The sequence below is a fragment of the Abrus precatorius genome, unplaced genomic scaffold (genome assembly GCF_003935025.1).
Source record: "Abrus precatorius isolate BTA unplaced genomic scaffold, Abrus_2018 Scaffold11, whole genome shotgun sequence".
In the NCBI taxonomy this organism is placed as follows: Eukaryota; Viridiplantae; Streptophyta; class Magnoliopsida; order Fabales; family Fabaceae; genus Abrus; species Abrus precatorius.
In genome coordinates, this window is record NW_020874303.1 from 25,116,909 (window position 1) to 25,139,882 (window position 22,974).

General features: G+C 27.0%; 1 protein-coding gene across 1 annotated transcript; it reads right to left on the bottom strand.

Moving 5' to 3' along the window:
• Nucleotides 1–19,727: 19,727 nt before the first annotated feature.
• Nucleotides 19,728–21,821, bottom strand: LOC113855908 (transcription factor MYB13-like). The gene is made up of 3 exons (XM_027487539.1): nucleotides 21,695–21,821; nucleotides 21,293–21,422; nucleotides 19,728–20,136 (listed from the first exon to the last, which is right to left on the bottom strand). The coding sequence occupies exons 1-3, from the start codon at nucleotides 21,819–21,821 to the stop codon at nucleotides 19,728–19,730; spliced, it is 666 nt and encodes a 221-aa protein (XP_027343340.1).
• Nucleotides 21,822–22,974: the final 1,153 nt, after the last annotated feature.

Here is a 22,974-nt window from a genome sequence, read left to right on the forward strand (position 1 = left end):
TAAAATAACATATTTGATCACTTTTAAACGATATATATATATATATATATATATATATATATATATATATCATACAGACGAACTAATTTCACTATATTTAAATTATTTATATTTTAATGTGACTTTTAATAAATGAATTATAATTTAAGTATAAGTCAAGATTTTTCATACATAAAATAATAAACTTAATAAAGTCTCAATTACTTAAACTTAAATTAATTAATTCATGGTTGAATTAGGTTAGATTAATAAACATGTAAAAAATTTAAAAAATAATTTAAATAATATTTTAATTTAATTAGTTAGATATTCTTTTTATCAAATTTCGGTCTCATTTGATATTATGATATTATCCAATAATGATATATATTTGCATTTATTTATATCATATTAGAAATTAATTTGAAGTGCAACTTAATATACTTAAGTGTATGTTCTATTATCTTTAAATAAAAGTAAATAATATTTTAAAAATATAAATATTATGAAAATTAAAATAAATAAATAAATAAAAACTAAAATTAAGTAAAACCGTGTTAAAAAGAACTGAAGTTTTACTTTGGTTTTCTATAGAATTTGTGATCTTTAGTATAATCTTTTTATAAATTTAAAATTTATTTATTTATTCAGTTTTTATAAATATTAATTTTTTAGTGATTAATATGGTAGTAATTAATTTTTATTATGAATAAATTTTAAATTATATGCCTAATTTTATTAACCAATGCAATAATTAATTTTAAAAATTTTAAAAATTGATATCAATTAATTAAAAATATTATAAATACAAATTTTTAAATTTTTATTTTTATTGCCAGAAGGATTGTTTGGATTTGAAAGAAGCTGTTGCAAAAAGTCAGGATTAGGGTCAGGGAGAATGGAAAATATTTTTACACTCACAACACTGTGGTAGGCCCAGTCAATGTTCTAATGGCAAGTGTCGTTAATCCTAACCTTTAGCAGTTGAAGTTAACATGGACCATTGAAAAACTAGTCCATGATGGACCACTATTATAAGAAACGTTAGATATAAGAATAATTTAATGAATGGTTCACATGAATTACCTTCTAGGATCTTCGATTCTATTGGATAAAAATAGATATTTAATTTATTAAATATCATAAATTTATATTTTATTGTAGAAATATTTATAGTATTAAATTGTTAAATTGATATAATATTTAATAGATGAATTTATCTACTTGTATGACTGAAAAATAATTTTTTTATTTATACAAATTTTATGATAAATAAAAATATAAAAATAAATTAATACATCTAAAAGTAAATATTTATTTTTTTATAATTAAGATCACAAAAAAATTATTAGCTATTTTTATAAATAAAACTAAAAATTTTATTAATACCAACGTACTAGTATATGTTTGAAAATATATTTAAAAAAATTAAAAATGTAAATTTTTAACGTATAAAGTATAATTAGTAATATTAAAATAAATTTAAATTTATAACTATTTAAATATAAATTTAAACAAGCTGATAGTTGTTCATCCTCTGTTATTTCTTCTTGATTGACTTTCTAAATAAATTGTTCTGTGCATCCTTGATGATAATTGGAACGTTGTGGGATGTTTCTGGCTACAATTAGCTTATTTATGCGTCTTTTGATACCATTAGAATGCTATTGTTCTACCTGATATTAGAGGTGTAACTGTAAAATAAATTTACTTACTAACATATAAAAATTTGTCATGTATTTCAATAACTTTGTTAGTATAAATATTATTTTACAAAAATTAAATTCCTAATAAAGAATATAAAAGCCTGTACTAACAAACAATATACTAACATTAGTGTGGTGATAACGTACATTAATATTCTATACTAATAAAAATATATACTTATATAATCATATATCAAATTGTTAGTAGAAATTGAAAGTATTACACCGATATATGTGTAGATTAGTGCATGTGCTAGAACACTATCCAATTGAATTGCTATTTTGCTGATATTATTAGTTAGCTTACATGTAGTTAGTCGCTTAGTTTGGATGTTGTGACCTTTTTCCTACAATTAGAAGCATACTGGTCATATTTTGAATAATTGATTTGCAAATTTTGACCCATTGTCATTATCTCTACTGCATTTAATGAAAAATTGTCTCATTTCAACGCGGGTTTATAATTGCATCCAAGACTTATCAGTCAATCCAATAAGATTATTTTAACGGAGAACTTTTATTATTATCTATTTATGTATGTCTCTCTACGTGTGTTTATGTGTTGTTTAAATAACTTAACAGCGCTCGTGTGTCCTAGCTCATGTGCTAGAAGACTAGTTTTGTTGAGACTACTAAAATTAGCTTAATTATGTACTAAGTTAGGACGTTGTGGCTTTTTTCCCCATAAATAGAAGCATACTTCTTATCATATTTGAAATAATCATTTTTCAGTCTATGTATTGGTTCCATCTACTTTGACAACTAGAGTAAGGATTTTAGCCATGATACCTCCGTTTTTAATTGAGAGCCCAATGCTTGGACCAAGGATAGACCAAAGGTGTTTGTCGAAATAGAGGTAAATTAAGAAGACCAAAGTTAGGGCGGAGACAGCATGCATATATAAGGGAAGTCCCAAGCCGTGGTTGAAAATGTGAACTCTATGAAGGTGGAGAAGCGTGCAAGAAATTACTTGAAGGAAATGAAGGAACCAAAGTATTAAAATGTTACATATCAAAAATATCTTTTATAATATTTGAATAATTCTTCTCTTATGTGCTAATTTTAAAAAAAATTAAAGTATTATTTTTATATAATATCAAAATTTTTGTAATTTAAATATTAAAACACTTATAGATATTAAGTTTTATAAATATTTTTGCTAAATATCTATTAAGTAAGAATATGAGCAAAATATTCTAAATACTTTTAAAAGAATTTGAGAAATCTTTTTTTTCTAATGAATTAGTAAGTCGAGCCTAATTTTTTAATGTAAAACTTGTGCTTCTTGACATTCAAGCTACGAGAATGCACTTTGTCATTTCTTTGAACTTGCAAATGGGGCAAGAGCTTATATGCATGGTAGGTCTTGACACTGGCACTGACCGTAAGATAGGTATGAATGATGCTAAAGAAAGAAAATAATCATTGACGAATTCCCTCCTTCACTTATTTGATGGCAAATTGGAACTCCAACTCCTCCATTCATGACCTCATCTTTGCCTTTAAGATCATTGCCACTATGTCCGCTAGGTTGGGACTCATGATAGCAATCAAGGATGAAGTAAAGGAAATATATACGAGGGCTGAAATGAAAGTCCAGCAGACGAAGAGAAATTTGTTGGATGCTATGTTGGCTACTTGTCTTTATATTGCCGATTGAAAGGCAAACCGTACATTTTAAGAGAAATTTGCTCTATTATCTACAATATCACAAAGAAGGAAATTGACCAAGCAAATTAAGGAATGCATAATGAAATTATATAATTGTGTTTGGCGTAGAAAAGTACGATACATGTTGTCCTAATTGTACAAGTTAGATTACTCATCCAAGATCAACATATATACATATATGATCAACGATATTCGCTTGCATGCTGGAAATTATTGATCATGTTGCTTAAAGCACAAAGGGAAAGGACATAGACTCTCTTCTATCGAGAAACAATATTTCTAGTGTGACGATGTAATTTTCATTAAATTCGATTAATGCTCCCAAAATTTTTTTAAGAAAAATGTTAGCATTACATTTTTTTAATGTATATTTTTTTAACACCGATAGCTATTTGTTAAAAGTTATTAAAAATTATAAAAATAAAAATATATATTAATTTATGTATAAAAAAGTAAAAATTTTATAATTTTTAATAAATTTTTATTTAATAATTAAGGGGGTATTAAAAATAGTATGTTTATCAGTGTGTTGCTAACCTTTTTAAAATTGTTAAGCTCACGTTGTTGGCCTTTGTCATGGATTTAATGTACGTCTCATGTGGTGGAATGAATCATGGTGTGTCATGATTTCCCTTCGGAATTGACTTTGTAGAAGTTATGCGGTATAATGTTGCCTGAGTTACAAACAATCATTGCAATTGAGGAAGTTGAGTAGTTGATCAAAGATGCTGGCTGTGCTACATTCCAAGCTGGCATTGTTGCCTTCCATCACCCTTCAACTTGGGTAGGATAAGAGTGCTCACGCGTCCTAGAAATGAACTTATAGTTATCTTACATATAGTTAGTTGTACTTAGTTTAGTGGTTGTGATTCTTTTCCTACAAATTCAAACATATTGTAATCATTGTATTTTGAATAGTACATTTGCGTATCTAATGAATTTTGACAATCATTCCCTCTCTCTATCCTCTATAACTTCCCTTTCCCCTCCAGTCAAATGGACTTGATTCTTTCTCTACATCATCTCTAATGCATTTTAAACTATTATAATCATATATGAATGAATTTATAACTTCGGTTCAGATTAGAGCCGTTCAATAATATACAGAACACACCAATAATAATATGTTTTAATAAAAATTGAATGAAATTTTAATAAAATTAATTATAAAATATTAAATATAATTAATATGCTTGTTAAAATCAAATTCAACCATAAAATTTATATTTAAACATCTACGGTGAAAAGAATTAATTAATTTGTTTTAAAATAAACAGGTTATAATTCTATTTGACAAAAACAAGGAATATTAATCTTAGTTGAGTTCTTTCTTTCTCATGCAGAAAAAATAAAATAATATATATATATATACACAAAATTAAAAGTGATTTAATCATATGTGTATTTGGGCAAATTTATTTAAATAATACTAATTTAAAAACAAATTCTCAAATTAGCGTTTCTTTTAAACATATTCTTTGTCTAGTGTTAATTTTTAGCAGATCGGTACCTGCATGTACGATAGTCTATTTTTTTTTTAATTTTTTAATAGACTATCGGCAACCCCTAACTGATAGTCTCCTAAAATTTAACACATAGACGCAGAAATTTTTGAATAATTTAAAAAAGAAAAAAAATTTAAAAAATTTACTTGTATCAGACCCTGTATCGACTCTGCGTCTACGATAAGGCTTTTTTTAAAATCAACAGTCAGGGAAAGAATACATGTTAAAATCGAAAGCTGTATCGACTCTGCGTCTACAATAAGGCTATCGGTGCATCAGTGGTGATAATGCTTCTGATTGCGACATGTGACAAAGAAGATACTAGTGCCGCATAACCCTTCTTCTTCCCTCCCTACAGTTCAACTTCCATTAATGCCAGCCAGAAGCGCATTTGTCCATTACTTGTGTCAAATTTGGGGCAACAAGTTGTTGATTTTGTGTTTTTCTGAACAAAATTCAAAGGTAAAAATGAAATTTTGTAATAAATTTGTTTATTTTATTTGTAATAGAAAATAATAGTTTATTATATTTTGAAAATTTACAAAGTGCTGGTACCGGAGAATATAAAAGTGGAACTCTGAAGTTAATGAAGGATAAAAATGTCATGCATAATTTTTTTGTAATTTATTTTAATGTTTATATACTTTTTAGGTAATTTAACGTAAAATTAGTTGAAAATGTAATATTTGAATTAATAATTTTTTTAAAAAATTAGATTTATAAGTTGAATATACATTTGTTATATTTAATTCTGAAGTATAGTATTAAATTGAAAAAATTTATAATATATTTAAGTTTAAGTGCAGTTATGAAAAGATTGTAAATTTTGTGTAAAATATTTAGTAAAGTCAGCAAAAATAGATTAATATTAATTTAAAAATAAATTAATATTTTTTAATTGTGAATAAAATAAATTTTTGGTTTAGTATTTTTATAAAATAGTAAATTGAAATTAAAATAATCTTTAATTACAACATAATAAAATATTAAGTTGGCTGAGAAGAAAAATAGATAATGAGTTAAATTAAGAAATTAAAATTGCATAATAAAACATGATAAATTAAATAAAATTTATAAAAAAATTTATCACTGTTAAAATTAATTAGAAGGGTAAATTATAGGCGTAGAAAGTATAATTTTATGAAACATATTTAAAATGTAAAATAATTTTGAGTAGAGTAAATCAAGATTTCACGGAAACAAATTTAAAAAATAATAAACAGTAATTTATAATTTGTTATCAATAGATTAAAAATAATAGAATTTCAAAAGATTAAACCCATAAATAAATCCATTCTTAATGACAATATAAAGAGAAAATTTAAAATATAGTTTAAATGAAATATATGTATATTTAAAATAATAAAAATATAAAATCGTTAAAAATAATAATTACGACAAATAATTTTTTTAAGATAAAAAATCTATGTAACTTATATGAATTATATTTATATAAAGTTAAATTTTTTTTTGAATTTTTAGGTTATTATAAACTAATATAGATTTTATAATGGTCACATTTGTTTAAAAAATTATAATTACATGATTTTATAATTATACGTATTTTTTGACCTCTATTATAATAGAAATAATAAACAAAATTATTTACATAAGTTATTAAATATATTGCCATACATAAATACTAAACAGTATAGCGTAATAAAAATTATATGTAAAAAAATAAAAAATTTAATACGCATATTTTGACAGGAATTATTTGTATTATTATAAAATTAAATAAAAATCAATTCTGCATGTAGTAAAATATTAAAACAGTTGCTAATGTAAGTAAATATATAATAAAATTGAAATATTAGGTATATAAAATTTAACGTATATTATTAGAAGTGTAATAAACATTAGGCATAATTATTATATTTACTATTTATTAACACAAAAATTTCTATGTACACTTGAACAAAAATGCTAATTTGTAGTAATTAGTTTTGTAATGTTAATAAATTTATAGTTTGTACAAAAATCAAATTAAAGTAATATTGAGTATGAAAATGTAATTGTAATATTATTTTATATTTTTTATATGATTATTAAATTTTTTTAATTATTATGTAACTTGATTCACTAAATTTGTAGTTGTGTATTTAGATCAGTAAAATATTAATTTTATCATTATTTTGTCATGTTTAATATGTTAATAATACTAACATTTTTTTTTAAAATTATCAGATGACATTATCTTCTTCACAAGGTCTAGTGATTAATTCAGGACCTGAGGATCCATCATTGTTACGTTTTCAAAGTATACATGTGTCTGAACACATTTGGGGTGGTCGAGAGCATCCCATGATGAAGGTTAGGAAGTGTCAGTTTATACCAACTAGGCTAGACAGTATACCATTGGAGATTCTACCACATTTGGAGCTGGCTGGCTTTGCTGGAGTGGCACAGCTTGCCAACTTTCCATTGGATAGGCACTTAATTACTGTATTAGTTGAAAGATAGAGGCCTGAGACACACACCTTTCATATGCCACCAGGAGAATGCACCATAACGCTTCAAGATATAACTATACAAATAGTTCTTTGGGTTGATGGGCTTCCAGTATTTGCAGCTACTGGAGGTAACTGGCCACAGATAGTTGAGAATAGTCTAGGTGTTAGGCCACCACCACAGGCATTTGTGGGAAACAGCTTGAAGCTTACTTGGTTAGATCAACATTTCTCTGATGTGGCTATGCATAATCAGAATGAGCTTCAACTTACGAGATTTAGTAGAGCGTATATTATAAGATTGATTGGAGGATTTATGTTAGGAGATCACTCTAGCAGTAGAGTCACAGTCCGATATTTGCCTTTACTTGAGGACTTTGCTATCACAGGACAGTATAGCTGGGGAGGAGTAGCTCTTAGTTTTTTATATAGAGAATTATGCATAGCGACAAACATTGACAGAGTTGCCTTTGGGGGATTGACTCCATTGTTAGTTATGTGGGCGTGGGATAGGTTTCCATGGCTCCTCCCTCACCTCCACATTTACGGCATGATCTTTCATATGGTGCTAGGTATTCAATGATATAACTTTTGTAGTTTTATAAATTTCCATATATATTTAAATTATTTTTATATTAACTTAGTTTACTTTATTTATGTTCAGGTGGTTAGTTAATTGGGTGCCTAGAAAGGCGAAGAAGGATGTCGCATATTATAGATATAAACTTGATCGTCTTAAACGGGACAAGGTATTATTTAATTTATGACACTTAAATAAATAGTATAAAAATTCAAATGTTTGTATTTAAATTAATCTTATAAATTATTTTGCAGATTGTTTGGCAGCCTTCCAATCAAGATATAGTTGAGTCATTGCCCCCAATATGCTTGCAAGGGATGAACATTTCGAGGTGAGTCGTGCCTTTGATTTGCATTTAGATTTGTGAGTGGCACCATCGTAATATACAACATTGTACAAATAATATTCATTAATACTTCTCTAAAAACTGACACTTTTCTATTTGATAATTAAAATATTTATCATTATGTTAATAATACAAAGCCAAACAATTCTCATATCCTTTTAAAACATTAACTCATGTCGCTTATTTATAAACCGTTTACACTATTTGAAATGCATATAAACATAATCAACTTGATGTGTAATTGAATATGATTAAACAAATTTCCATATATATTCACTTTCTCATAATCAGGATCATGGCAAAATGATAAATCATAATATCAAAATAAATAAGGATTGGTTTAAATGAGGATAAATCATAATATCGATATAAAAGCTTTGATAAGAAGTACCCGCAGCGTAAAAACTGGCATTGGTCTAAATGAGGATTTAATAGATCAAACAGTCCAAATTAAAAAATTCCACAACATAGTCAAATTATCACAAAGATTTAATACTAAAAACGACGAAATTGGTTCCATCACCATAATGACAATAACTAAACACTATTACAGATTATTCTCAGTTGTTCGACTTTGTGTTGGACAATGACGACGGTTGTGACCAATTTGTTTACACAAGGAACATCGTTGACGTGGTTGAGAGTCCACCCAATCCATTTCATTCCTAGTACGTGTGGACTTTAGTCGACCTTTTCCCCTGATTCTATGCACGTCAGGTAATAACTTCCACTCGTTGGATGTTAATATGTTATTTTCATTTCCAAAAGGATACCACTGCGATGAATATGCATTTGATAAGTCTGTATTTAGGCCTTCTTTTACAGCCCATATATTCATATTTGATCTTTATTTTATTTTGGTTTTACACTAATTTATATATTAATTGTGCAGTTTGGTATAAAGAGGCCGCAAATGGATTTTAGGTGCATTTTTTGCCCAAATTGATAGAAGATTAGAGCTTTGCAGCAGCCAACATGTTCAGACCCTTCCAACAAGCACGAGGTGCTTCGAGCCCATGCACTGTCGTGCTTAAGGCCTTGCATGGCCGTGCTCATCTGCGAGAAGCCCAATTATGAAGAGTTTATAGGGTTTTCAAATCCTATAAAAGGGAAGATCTCAGACACCGTTTTAGACCAGTTTTTGACATCTTAGCTTTGGCTCTAGAATACATCTGATCTCGTCTCTCTTGCACGGGATCCTCGGCACATGCTTGGCGAGACTTGGAGCTTTGAGCGATCGTACTTGAAGACCGAAAACTCATCTCATTTTAGTTTGCTTTTGATTATAGCTTTGTTTATGATTGTTTTAGTTATTTTCTTTAGCATGAGTAACTAAGTCCATAGTTAGGGTTATAGGAACTATTGTTCATGAATTTATAGAATTTTGATGTTTGAATCTAAATTTGATTTCTGTTTTGTGATTAGATTTTATCCTATTACGCTCCTTTCTTAATCCTAATTAATTATATCGTCAGGCGACCGTACCTCGGTTAATTAATAGATATATAGGGTAAAATGAGACAAAGGATTAGGTGGACCAAACCAATCTTTCTCTTCTAATCGTTATTAAATTAACAAGTTCATAGGTTCCTTAAGCTTTCTTAAATTGATGTCTTGCATGACCATTAGGGATGTTAATTTAGAGAAAAGAATATTAATATTGCATGACCATTGGGTATTAATAGTATTCGTATGAATGATTGGTAATCACAAGGAAATTGAATTTAGAGTTAAATAGAAAAATAACATAAAGGATTGGATGAGAAAACTCATATGCCCTAGGTTCCTCTCCGATAAGTTTAACCAAGGCGTGCAGTGTATTCCTTACTTTTAGTTTTATAATTGATTTTATAAATTCTTGTTTTTAATTAATCTCGTATCTTTGAAGCTTAAACAATCAAATTAGAAAATTCTTAGTAATTGAAAATCAATCCTTGTGGGACGATATTTCGGGAACTTAATTTAAGAATCCTTTATTACTTCTCGATGGGTACACTTGCCCTCCGACCAGCATTCACAACATATTGCATTGAATATAGAGGATCAACCCATTGCCAATAATCTATACTGACTAATGCACAAGCAGCTATGACACAACAAACTTATTACCACCTCGTTGCAGGACAGGGTTAAATGTCTCTTCTACTTCAAACCTTGTTCTTTCAATGTCATATCGTCGAACTTGATGTGAAGACACTTCCTCTTGATTTTTTGCCATTTGTTGCATTAATTTATGACAAAATCTTTGACCATTATTAAGTTCTCTTGCTGCTTCTTCACCACGCTTAACAAAATATGAAACTAAACGCGAATACGTACATTTGACCAGTGCTGCTATTGGCAAATTCCTTACTCCTTTAAAGATTTTTTTAACTGCTTCTGATAAATTTGTTGTTATATGTCCATAACGCCTTCCTTGATCGTCGTAGGTCAAACTACACTTTTCTTTGGAGATATAGTCGATCCAAATTTTTATGTTCTCTGACTGATTACAAAATCGTTGTAATTTGTCTTCAAATCTGTCTTTGCATGCTATGTATGCTATTAAACCCAATGACATAATAGTAATCATCAAAATAATATTCTTTCCACCTAAATATTATAAATTAAAACAACACAGTACGTACCTAATTTTATCAGCTCTTTCTTCAAAATAGGATTCTTGAATCGTTGATTAAAATTGTTTGCTATATGACGAATGCAATACACATGATATGCATTGGGAGGTTGTCATCTAATATGTGGATTAGAAACTGCACATTTGATACTTTAATGTCTATCAGATATTAAAGAGATACCTGCCTTATTTGTAACATGAAGACGAATGACAGCCAAGAATCATTCCCATGCTAACAAAGTTTTTCCTTCCACAATTGCAAATGCAATTGGAAGCACACAATTATTTCCATCTTGAGTGGTAGCTATCAATAAATTTTGTCGGTATTTACCATACAAGAATGTACCATTAACTTGTATTAAAGGCTTGCAAAAATTGAAAGCACTTATGCATTGTTTGAATGACCAAAATAATCGATGAAATACTTTGTATCTATTGTCAACTTGATGACCCCTCACATAGTCATTGGTTTCAATCTTATAAACAGACCCACGAGCATGTAATTGCATGTATTCTAACCATCTAGGCAATGTCGCATATGATTCATCTCAATCACCAAAAACCCTTACTATAGCTTTTTGTTTTGCCTTCCATGCTTTCTTGTAAGAAACTTGATAACCAAATTAACCATTAATTCTTTCTTGAATTTATGTGATTGGCACCGATGGTTGTTCTTTTACCATACCTACAACATTTAAGAATATGAAATTTAGTAACATTCTTCAATAAATTTAACAATCTTCAAAAAAATATCTATAATTACTTTAGTAAAACTTACCAAGAACACAAGAGCTAATGAAGTTTGAATCAAGTTTTTTGTAGTCTAGAGACATCATTAGATTAACACATGTACGTATTCCACCACATCTTGTGATTTTTCACTTGTGGTAATTTTTGTCCAATGTTGCTCTAACTCTCCAAAGGCATCCACTTGTATGATTTGGACACTTTACATATAATTTTGTTGGTTTTAATTCCAGCATAAAATAACTTTGATGTGCCTTCATTGCAAAATATTTAATAATCATTTTTACATCATCTTTAGAGTCAAACACTTGGCCAACATACCATGCATCACCCCCCCTTCCATGTTTCATCTACATGAATATCTAAATTTTTCATTTCTTGATCAACATGTTCCCAATTAATATAAGTATAATTTTGACTTGAATTCCAAAAAGGAGTTTCAATCACGCTTGCATTAAAACGAAATGCAACAGTTAATAAACTTTTTTCATGAAACATATAAATTAAAGCACAAACATCACTACCTCCATGTTGTGCATTTTCATGATTATTCAATATGGAATTAAATTCACCCTCCACGTTAGTATCAGATGAACTATTTGTTAAGAAATCTCATTCATTTTCGTTGTCATCACCTTCTTCATCCTCATATTCACTTTCTATATAATCATAAAATTTGTTATAACATAAAGATAAGTCATAAGAAATTTAATATTATAAACCCTAAACCAAAAACATTAATATACCTAATCCAAATTGAGGTTCATCATCATCACTTGTACTATCACATAAAAATGAAATGTTTAAGTCCACACCTTCTGATCGAATACAAGAACTTTCAGCGAATGCAATATCTGCATATACTTCAATTGCACACCTCTGATTTTGTTGTGAAAAGGTATTTAACATACAATCAATATCTTCATCATCACATATATCCATCATAGTGTATTGACTACCAATTGGATCTACTGAAAATCGTAAAATCAATCTAGATAAAACCTTATTAGTAGACAACTTCAATTTTTTATGAATCTTTTCCTTTCAATGTCTCAAAACAAATTACACGTTCAATTTTAATCATTTTATTATTTCTTTCAAAGGCAACACCCTCGTTACTTGAGAATATTCGATCATTCTAATATACTATTATCACAAAATCAGTCATCCTACATTAACAAATTAAATCCACAAACAACAATCTTGATCAGTCAAAATTAACAATTTATTCTAAATCATTTAAATTTTGTATCATGCATATAATCACAAATATTTGCCTATTTACGTAACTAAACTTATTTTATTGAAAATTCACATATGCAACACCAAACTTATTATAATGTTAATAATTTATACAAATATTTAAATTATTAATGCATAATAAAATACTAAAATCATATTAAAATAAAATCATAATATTTTATATACATTATTTTATCTAATAATAATATTTCTATCACACTATTCAATTTTATTTTAACTACTAAATAAAAATAATTATTTCCATAACAAATAAAAAATATAAAATTTTATCCAAACAAAAATAATCAAAACTCAATAAATAAATTACATAATCACTGAAAAAATTCAACTAACCTGGGCTCTCCAAATTTTTTTCTTCAGGAACGTAAAGCTCTTTTTTCTTTTAGCAATGTAAGGCAAATGCAAAGAATGCACAACGTAAAGCTTTTTCTTCCTTCAGATTGAGGCAAATGCGAAGAGTGCAAAACGTAAAGCTTTTTCTTCCTTTCAGCAATAATGTTAGGCAAACATAAAAGTGCAGTATATATCATCGCTACATAGATTTTTTTTTTCAATGCATCACTCATATAACCAGTTGATGTGGACACGTGGCGAGTGCCTAATATTATCGCACTCTGCAAGGTGATAGTGCTGACGCATTGACCAGCGCATTGGCTATCGCTCAAGACCAATCGATATAGCAATCATAGTTGACACGTGTCAACTATCACCTCTAGATAGACGATAGAATTTACGTGTTTTGATTAACGACTTATTTATCATTTTAAAAATAAACGATACACCTCTAATTACGATACGTGTATAAATCTGAGCAAGTATCGGTTATACATCACCGATAGTGTATTAAAAAATTAAATAAATAAGCTATCGTACATGCAGATGCGATACAACTGTTGATCTGGTAAAAATTAACACTAAACAGAAAATATATTTTAAAAAAATATTAATTTAAGAAGTTATTTTTAAATTAGTATTATTTAAATAAATTTGCAGTGTTAGGGGTGAACCATGCATAGTTGCTTCTAGAATGGTAGAAGTTGCGGTGGGAGTTTCATAGGAACGGAGTATGTGTGAACGTGGCTTATTGACCAGAGAAGACTTGTAATGCTCAAACGAAAAATGGCATCGCATCTGAACTCGACACTTGGATTGACTCACAAGTTTGTCGTTGAATGGAAACATCAAAGATTCTTCAAAAGTGAAAAGGTAAATGTTAAAAGTGGCCATTCAGATCAGTTGCCGATGTCAGACTTTCAAGAATTGCACAAATTCAAAGGAAATTTTATTTTTTCACAATATATATTATTAAAGGAAAAGGAGTTTCAAAAGAAATGAACGATGATATAGCAATAGATATAAAACTAAAGACTAGACTTAATCTCTAGTAGTTTTGAGCTGAACACGCTAGCTTTTAACAATATAAAAACCAAATTCTAATTTTAATATATATATATATATATATATATATATATATATATTTATTTATTTATTTATTCATTAATAAAGGTTAGAATTAAGTAATTTATAAAGAGATATGATTTTTCGTTATTAATTAGTGACAAACTTGCATTTCATCACTAATTAATGATAAAATCATTTCATCTCTGATTAAATTATCTCATTATTAATTAGAGACGGAGCTAAATGTCGTCCTCAATAGTGGAATCATACCTCTTGTAAAATAATGAGTGAAATGCTCCTTTTCATTTTCTCACTAATTTAACAAAATTTTGAATATATATGTAAATGGTTACTGTATGTGTAAGGAAAGATTTTTTTTGAGACAAAACTTATTTTAATATTTTTTACACTTAAAAGAAAACCAGTGTTCGCCTACCCTGAATACACGCCAAAAGTACCCACCATATTTAAATTAAAATAACAAGTAATAACATTAAATTCAAATTTAATATTAACAATTTAAATTTCATTAAAAAAAACTTATATTATTAGAGACTAATGTAATATTAAATTATGAATTAATAATAATTTTTTTAAGTAGTTCTTTTATTTAGTACCACCGTGTATGGAAAAAATAATTTCAATTTTCATTTGATGCTTTTTCCTTTCTTTTTGCTTTTTGACCAAATTCTTGAAAATATATAGCTACTGGAAGATGGGTCAAACACGATCTCCTTTTAAGACCAGAAATGGATCCTTTATATACCATGACGTAGCCCTCTTTCCTCCACTATCAAATGTCGCAAAGAAGAAAAACAGGATCAGAAAGGTTTTTCTCAAGTGCCGTATCATGTCGTAGCAAAGAACAATGAAATTAATCAAACATGTCCCTCCCAGTCTTTTCCTTTTGTTCAAATAAAAGGAAAAATTGCAGTAATAATTCTTTGTTTAATTTCCTTATTTATACATATGAAACGACATTGTATTTGTTAAGTCATCTTTTAGATACGTCAGCATCTTATTCTTATCATTTGGCGGTCTGAATTTTAAAATTAAAATGCTCAATAAATATGGAAGTCAAATATTAATATGATATTTTTAAACTTTTAATGATTATAATATTTAATGCTTATTATTTTAGGGACTAAAATAAAAATTTAGTCACCAATAAATTTTAATAAATAGTTATATATTATCAAATCAACAATAAACGTTAGATTTGGAACAACCTCCTTTAAACTTTATTCATCGAGATAATAAAAATTTGTTATTTATTAAGTAATAAATTGATTTTTGTTAATATAATTTTTTGAACAAAAAATCATTTATTATAAATTTTGAAAATTTACAGTAAAAAATAATATATTATATGCTAACCTATAATGTATTATAATGTATTAATATTTTTACTAACCAAATTATTTGTTGATATATATATATATATATATATATATATATATATATATGTAATCTTATTACATTTATATCAATTGTTTAAATTTTTTAAAAAAATATATTTACAAAACGTTAAATTGGCATTGAATTATTAATCTATTTTTTTAATGAGATGAAGATAAAATGAGAATTTAGAATATATTTATTTTAGGGTGATCGATTTAATCTCTTAGAATCCTTAAATTTAACCTCACCAAATATTTTTTGGTGACTTAGTTTTTTTTTTCTTTTAAGTTTCAAAGTTATTCTTTAAATTATTATGCATAGTAATTTTCTCTGCAATTTTAAAAAGTTTTCTTTTTTATATGTTCAAATTATACTTGAATTTCTTCTTCTGTAAAAAAAAAAAATTCTAGTTAATTATCCATAGTTCTTTCCTAAATTTAAATATTTCCTCCTATTTTATTTATAAATTATAATTTTTATCCACAATTTTCTTACTAATTATAAAAATAATTATTAACTTATACCTTCTTTTAATATTTTTTTGACTTGTTAAAAAAAACTGTCGATCCACCTGTGGAATTTTTATTAAAACAATTTTTGTAAAAATATATAGTATTAAGTAAATTTTGAAAAATAATATATTTATATTATAATTTTTAAGTAATATTAATTGATATTTTTGATATAATAATGATTTCTTTTTACATTATCCTCTCATAATCTAATTGTTTTCCATGTATGTTTAGTCTGGTGGTCACATACTCATCAATTGATCTTTTTATTTTTGTTGTTGAAGTCCATATAGGCAAAATAAAACTAAAATATCTGATAATCCGACAAAATTGAGTTTTAAATAATACATAAGAGAAATATTTTATTGAAAGACGATGGGTCTTGAGTGAAGTACGAAAGAGAGAGCGCCTATATTTAAAATATATTTATTCTTTACTTAATTTTAGCAATCTTTTTTCATGATTTAATTTATTTTAATCAAATTACAGTTTTATCACTTCTTACAATAAAAATAGAGAAACTTAGTTAAATCAAGGAATAATTCTTATAAAATAATAGAATAAAATCTCATAGATAAAGTATTAAAATTATAGTTTTTATTATTATTATTATTATTATTATATATACTTTGAAAGCAAAAAGAAAAAGCAAGAGTAGAGATGTATACCGTGAATGTAAGCATAGAAGTGTGAAAAAAGTAAGATTAATACTATAATTGTTACTTATCTGTGTTCACTGGATGCTCTGAAATATTAGATTTCTCGTAAAAACATTTCTAATAAGAAAAAGAAATGATTGATTCATAAGACCCTCTATTAATAAAGAAAAAAAATTAAAAAAGTAGAGTCCACTAACTTGGAGACAGTGCCATGCAATTACGCAGATTGACTCCTTTAGTCATTTGTACAAGAAGTCATGGTGGTTGCTAGCCGTTTAGTGCTTCAGTTCTTTATATCCCTTCCCCTGATCTGATATAAACACCAAAGGAAAAACAATTTTGAAAAATGGCCACAAGATGAGAAAGCGTGAAAAACAGACAGCAATTATTTGAGAGTGAAGATGACAGGTCTTTTGTGTGGTGGGCGTGGATTTAACAAGTTGTGGTCAAGCTGCAGCGTCTCTTGAAATGAACTATGTTTATGCACCATGCATATATCACACATATATATTACATCATCTTAATGATATGCATGCAACATGCAACATGCAAAAGTCCTTCATCTTTAAAGTCAGTCGTATATATGCGTGTAAGATTGTGTCGCACATGTTCATCTTTAAAGTCAGTCGTACACACACAATCCTTTTACCAAACTTTTTTTTTCCAATAAAAGAGGTATGTCATATTTGTTAACAAGTGCTTGTTTAAGAGAATAACTAAAAAAAATTACTGTATTAATATAACAAAGAGCATTTTGTAGTGTTATTTTAAGCAATTAAAATAATTAACAAGCATTATCAAATAAGGTCTTATGTATTGATTTTACCCAATTTGAGTAAAATTATATTTTGTGAAAAACATTTGTAATATAAAAAAATTAAAAGTTTTATTTATAAATTCACTTAATAAAAAATCAAAAGAATATATAATTAAAGCTTAAATAAACTTTTAATCTTTATAAAAGTTATTGAATTCAAAATTTAAAGAAAAAAATTGTTAAAATTTAGTCTACAAAATCAAGCGAATAAAAAAATTTGTTCATTTCTGTTACTTCTTTCGGTAAATATTGTGTTAGTTAACAAAATTTGAAGTGTCATACATTTTAAAATTACTTTTAAATAAAATTTTAATTCTTATAAAATTAAGTTATTATAAATTTGTTAAATTTTTTTTTTGCTATAACTTAATATGTAATAATCTTTATCTGGATTAAATCTCTACGAATTCGTTTTAAAATATCAATTTTGAATACAAATAAATCAACTGACTTTATATGCGTCAAGACTGCTTGACCTAAGAAAAGCAAAATGAATTGTGCTTACCAGATAGAATCATTATTGCAGGGTTGATTTCTTATTAAGAACCTAAATTACAGTATGCTAGATGGACTGAGTTGAAATTTTTTGTTAAATAAACGAGTTTGGACTCTAAAAAACAAAGTCTAAAATTATTTTGGACCGTTTTAATCTGATCTAAATAAGTTTGGTACTTGACAGGGCTTTAACTGAACCAGTTCATACAACTCAGACAACTCGCATATATATATATATATAAAACATTGAGTTTTAGAAAGTTTAAAAGGAAACATATTTTTAGTTTTAGAATCCTAAAATTAAAAGTTTATTTATTTTTTTAGAATACAAAATTATCATATCTAAGATTTAAATTTATTTTATATAAATTTATTAATATAGTCATTTTTTTTAGAATATGATAATGAAGATGATGTTAACGAAAAAGAGACCATTATTCTTAATGATTCCAAGCTTTTTCAAAGAATTTCATATTTTTAAATTATGATATTTAAATCTTTGATGAACTTTTTTAATTTTTGTAAACTTTTTTATTTATACTCTGATCTTGTTTTATATTTTTGTGGACTTATTATGTATATGGAACTTTTGTCTTTATAACTTTGTTCAATTGTGAACTTATTGCATGTATAAAAATTAAAAAAATGACTATTACAAAAAAAAAATAAAGAATTAGTTTACAACTTAAAAAAAAATAGTCTAATATAAAAACTAGACAAAATAAATGAGTAACCTATTAAGTAGTTACAAAAACAATCTAAAATAGCTTGTTATAAACACTAAAAACAGCAAATGTATCTTATTATTATAAAAAAAAAATAAAAAAATAGCCTATTACAAAAATATAAAAAAAAGCTAAAGAAAATTATTTGAGTTATCTGATTAACCTGCAGAAACCTGTAGTCCATATAAGTCCATATAAGGCAAGTCTGGAATAGTAGAAATACAAATTCATTTTTATCTTAGGCTAAATAAACTGGACTCATTTGAACTTATCTGTATCGGACTGGACCAGGGCCACCTATATTAAGTGCTCTAACCAGAACAGAGCTTTCCGTGATTTTTTGTTTTTTGTTCGAGGAATTTGCATCGTGGCCCATGATCTTGTGGGCATTAAAATAAGGCTTGGGTTATTGGCCCAACTTCTTATAATGCAATAAAAATATTAAATTATTCCTCATTTGTTGGTGCTGATATTCGGTAACAAAGGTCCAAGTTTTAATAAACTTTTTCATAAATTGTTATAGGTAAAAAATTAAAAAATTAATTTTATAAGTTAAAATTAATTTTTTTATTTATTATTTGAAAAAAATTATTTAACTTCTTTAAAATTTGAGAAGATAAATTATTTTTAATTTGAGAAATTTTATTTATTTTTATAATGATTTGACGTTTATCTAAATTCGACCTTAAAATAGTAATAAAAAAAATATAATTGAATTTAAGTGTAATTGATGATATCAAATTTTAAATATTATCGTTTATTTATACATTCAATATAATTTAAAACTATTACTTTTCATGATGATTATTGATTTTCGTACGTTCTTCGTTGGTTTTGCGTCTCTTGACGCACACTAATCATGGTCATGACTCCAAAGTGGCACGTCACGCAAAGGGCTAAAGCAATGGGTTTGTGCCCCCAAATCCAAATCTTCACAAGGAGCAATCGAAATGTCGGGCATATAAGGTTCCAACCAGAAGTTTCCGTTCAAGGGCTCTGAGTATGCATTCAGAAGAGCGAATTCATCTTCAAGAACAAAATATTCGTTGCTATGATCTGTTGTTATAGAGAGTTGGGTGGATTTAGATGTTGATGGAAGAGCATCAGCATGTTTTGGCATTTGTTGAAGTGGGGATTCATCCTTCGACTTGGAAACTTCAGATTTTTCATTTTGTTGATATCGCTTCTTCAGATGAGTGTGCCAGTAGTTTTTTATTTCGTTGTCCGTTCTTCCCGGCAGCTGAGCAGCAATCGCAGACCACCTACATTCATTAAATAATTTGAGTATTATATTAGTAGTGTTAAGCGAACTTCAACAAAACTCGGATCCTAACACGAATATTAATGAATCTTATGATTTGTGCAAACACCACATACATATAGGGAAGGATCCAGATTGCCTGCATTTCTGGCTGAACTGCAGTTTTGGATTTGGTTAAACAAAATTTTTTAGCTTAAACTAATTTTGGTAAAATATGATTTTGGTTTAAGTTAAAATAAATTCATTTAAGCAATTTAAAAAGAGTAGAAAAAAAGCAGAAGAAGAGAGAAAGGAAGATCAAAAATGGAGAAAAGAGCACAAGGAAGAGAGAGAGCGGAAAAAGATTAATAGAAGAAAGGAAAAAAGGGGTTAGATGAGCAGAGAAGAGGAGGGAGATGAGTCGGGGTGAAGGGAAGGGAAGGGGAGGGGAGGAAAGCTAGATGAGGAAAAAGGCGGAAGGAGATGGGATGGGCCGAAGAAAGAAGAGATTAGGAAGGGAAAAAAAGAAAGGGACTGAGTGAGAGAAAGGGAGGACAAGGATGACTGGATTGGAAGAAGAAGAGAAGAGAAATAACCGAAATAAAGGAGACAAAGAAGCATCTTCTTCTTACTGCGTATTTTTGAAGCAAAAATACGCAGAAAGAAGATGTGTGTATTTTTCTAAGCTAATTTTTCTGGCATAAACGAATTTGTTTTAACTTAAGTCAAAATCACTTTTTACTAAAATTCCAAAACTGCAAGAATCTAAATCCTATATAGAGAAATTTAGATTAGACTGTTACTAGTTCAACATTTAATAGAATCTAAAACAACTGTAATAGAAATGTGATGTCATCAGTATTATACACTGTAGATGATTATTGAATGAATTTCGAAATGATTTCTACTAACAAGAAAATATAACGGTTTCTAAACACTCTCAATTTATTTAATCTATTTTATTAACTTTAATTTTTGAAAATTGGATTTAAACATCTAAAAATAATAAAAATATTTATTGCACTTTTTAATTTTAAATTGATAAACATTTTTAATAAAAAATTATGACTTTTAATTACTTATTCTCAGCTTTAAGGGGAGAAATTAATATTATTTTATTTCATTTACTGCAGCTCCCCATTTCATGCAGCATGAGGAGTTTAACACCGGGTTCACACCTGTTACCAAGACGTTGGATCAGCTTCATAATAGTCTCATCTTCTTCTTGAGTGAAGTTCCCTCTTTTGATATTAGGCCTTAAGTAATTCATCCACCTTAGCCTACAACTCTTTCCGCACCTCTCAAGACCTGAAGATTAAATTCAATAACATAATATAATATATGGTTTCATAACAGCACCAATATTGTTAGGTTAATCCCAACAAAATATGGAACATTACAGGAGATTTTAAATGATTTAATAAAATTATTAGAAAATCAAATTAGAGATTATATATATACATGTTGATGGTAGTGGTGCTCATAGTTTATGATATGATGATTGATTTGAGAAAAATAAAATGGCTTCTCTGGCCGGTAGCCAAGGGAGAAATATTAGATATATATTAAAGTGAATTTACCAGCAAACTTGGGGAGTAGGGTCCAATTCCAGTGGCCATATCTTGTAACATAAGCAACCAACTTCTTATCTTCCTCTGGTGTCCATGCTCCTTTCCTCAGCCCACTTTTATCGGGGATAATTTTCATCATCATCTGCAGCAAGTCGCGTATATGTATATATTACAAGTGTCAATTTATTGCTGAAGTGAGAGAGACAGAATCTTCAAGTTTACTAGTACGACTAAAATGAGAGAGACAAATTCAAGAAAGAGAGACCAAAACTCCTTTCTTTGCCCTTGGACCAAAAGTTTGCATATTTTAACCTATTTATACCATTCATTCGGTACCAAGCATACATCAGTGCTCATGGAGATTGGTTATCTTTTTGGACATCGTTGTCTATGTTAATTTGATTGCATTCAAATAATATTTTAATGAAAGGATGAAATCAAATATAAGGATTTTTAGTGTAAAAAGATATTATTATATTATATATGAAGAAGAATTTTTTACACTGATATAAGTCTAAAAACTTTTAAATATTATAAAGAGATCATACTCATATATATATATATATATATATATATATATATAAAATCTATTATAATTTATTATTTTATTAGTCAATAAATATAAATTAAATTAAAAATTTAAATTGAGTGTAAAAATTTTTAAATTTACAGTAGTGTAAAAAAATCTTTTCTTATATAAATTAAATTTATGTTTATAGATTTTTTTAAATGTTTCTAGATAAAAATAAAAAAGTATTATATTTTATTGATTTTTTAATAAGATAAATTCAATTTAAATCATTTTATAATTTTTTATTAAATTTAATTAGAATGCATTATATTGATATTCAATCACAATCATTATATAAATAAAAAATTATTAACTTTTGTAATAATGAATTTAAAAATTATAATTATTATGTATTTTAATCAATTGATGATTAAAAAATTATACTAACAATGAATTAAAATTATTATTTTCTTAATTTTGAACAGCTAAAAAATATTATTTTAGAGAGTGTCAGTTATCCCAACCCATCTACATCACATTTTCTTAGAAAATAAATTGATTTTGTTAATCTTAATTTTTAAAGTTGAGTTTAAATAATTAATAAAAACAGTTTTTTAAATATACTATTTATTATAATTTTTTATCTTCAATTCAATAATAATTTTTCAATAAAAATTTACTACTTTTTAAATATTTAATTTCAATATTTAAATAGAAGTTAACGAAATTATATAAAAGTTCGTATCAAGGGATCAAAAATCTACTGTAAAAAGAAAAA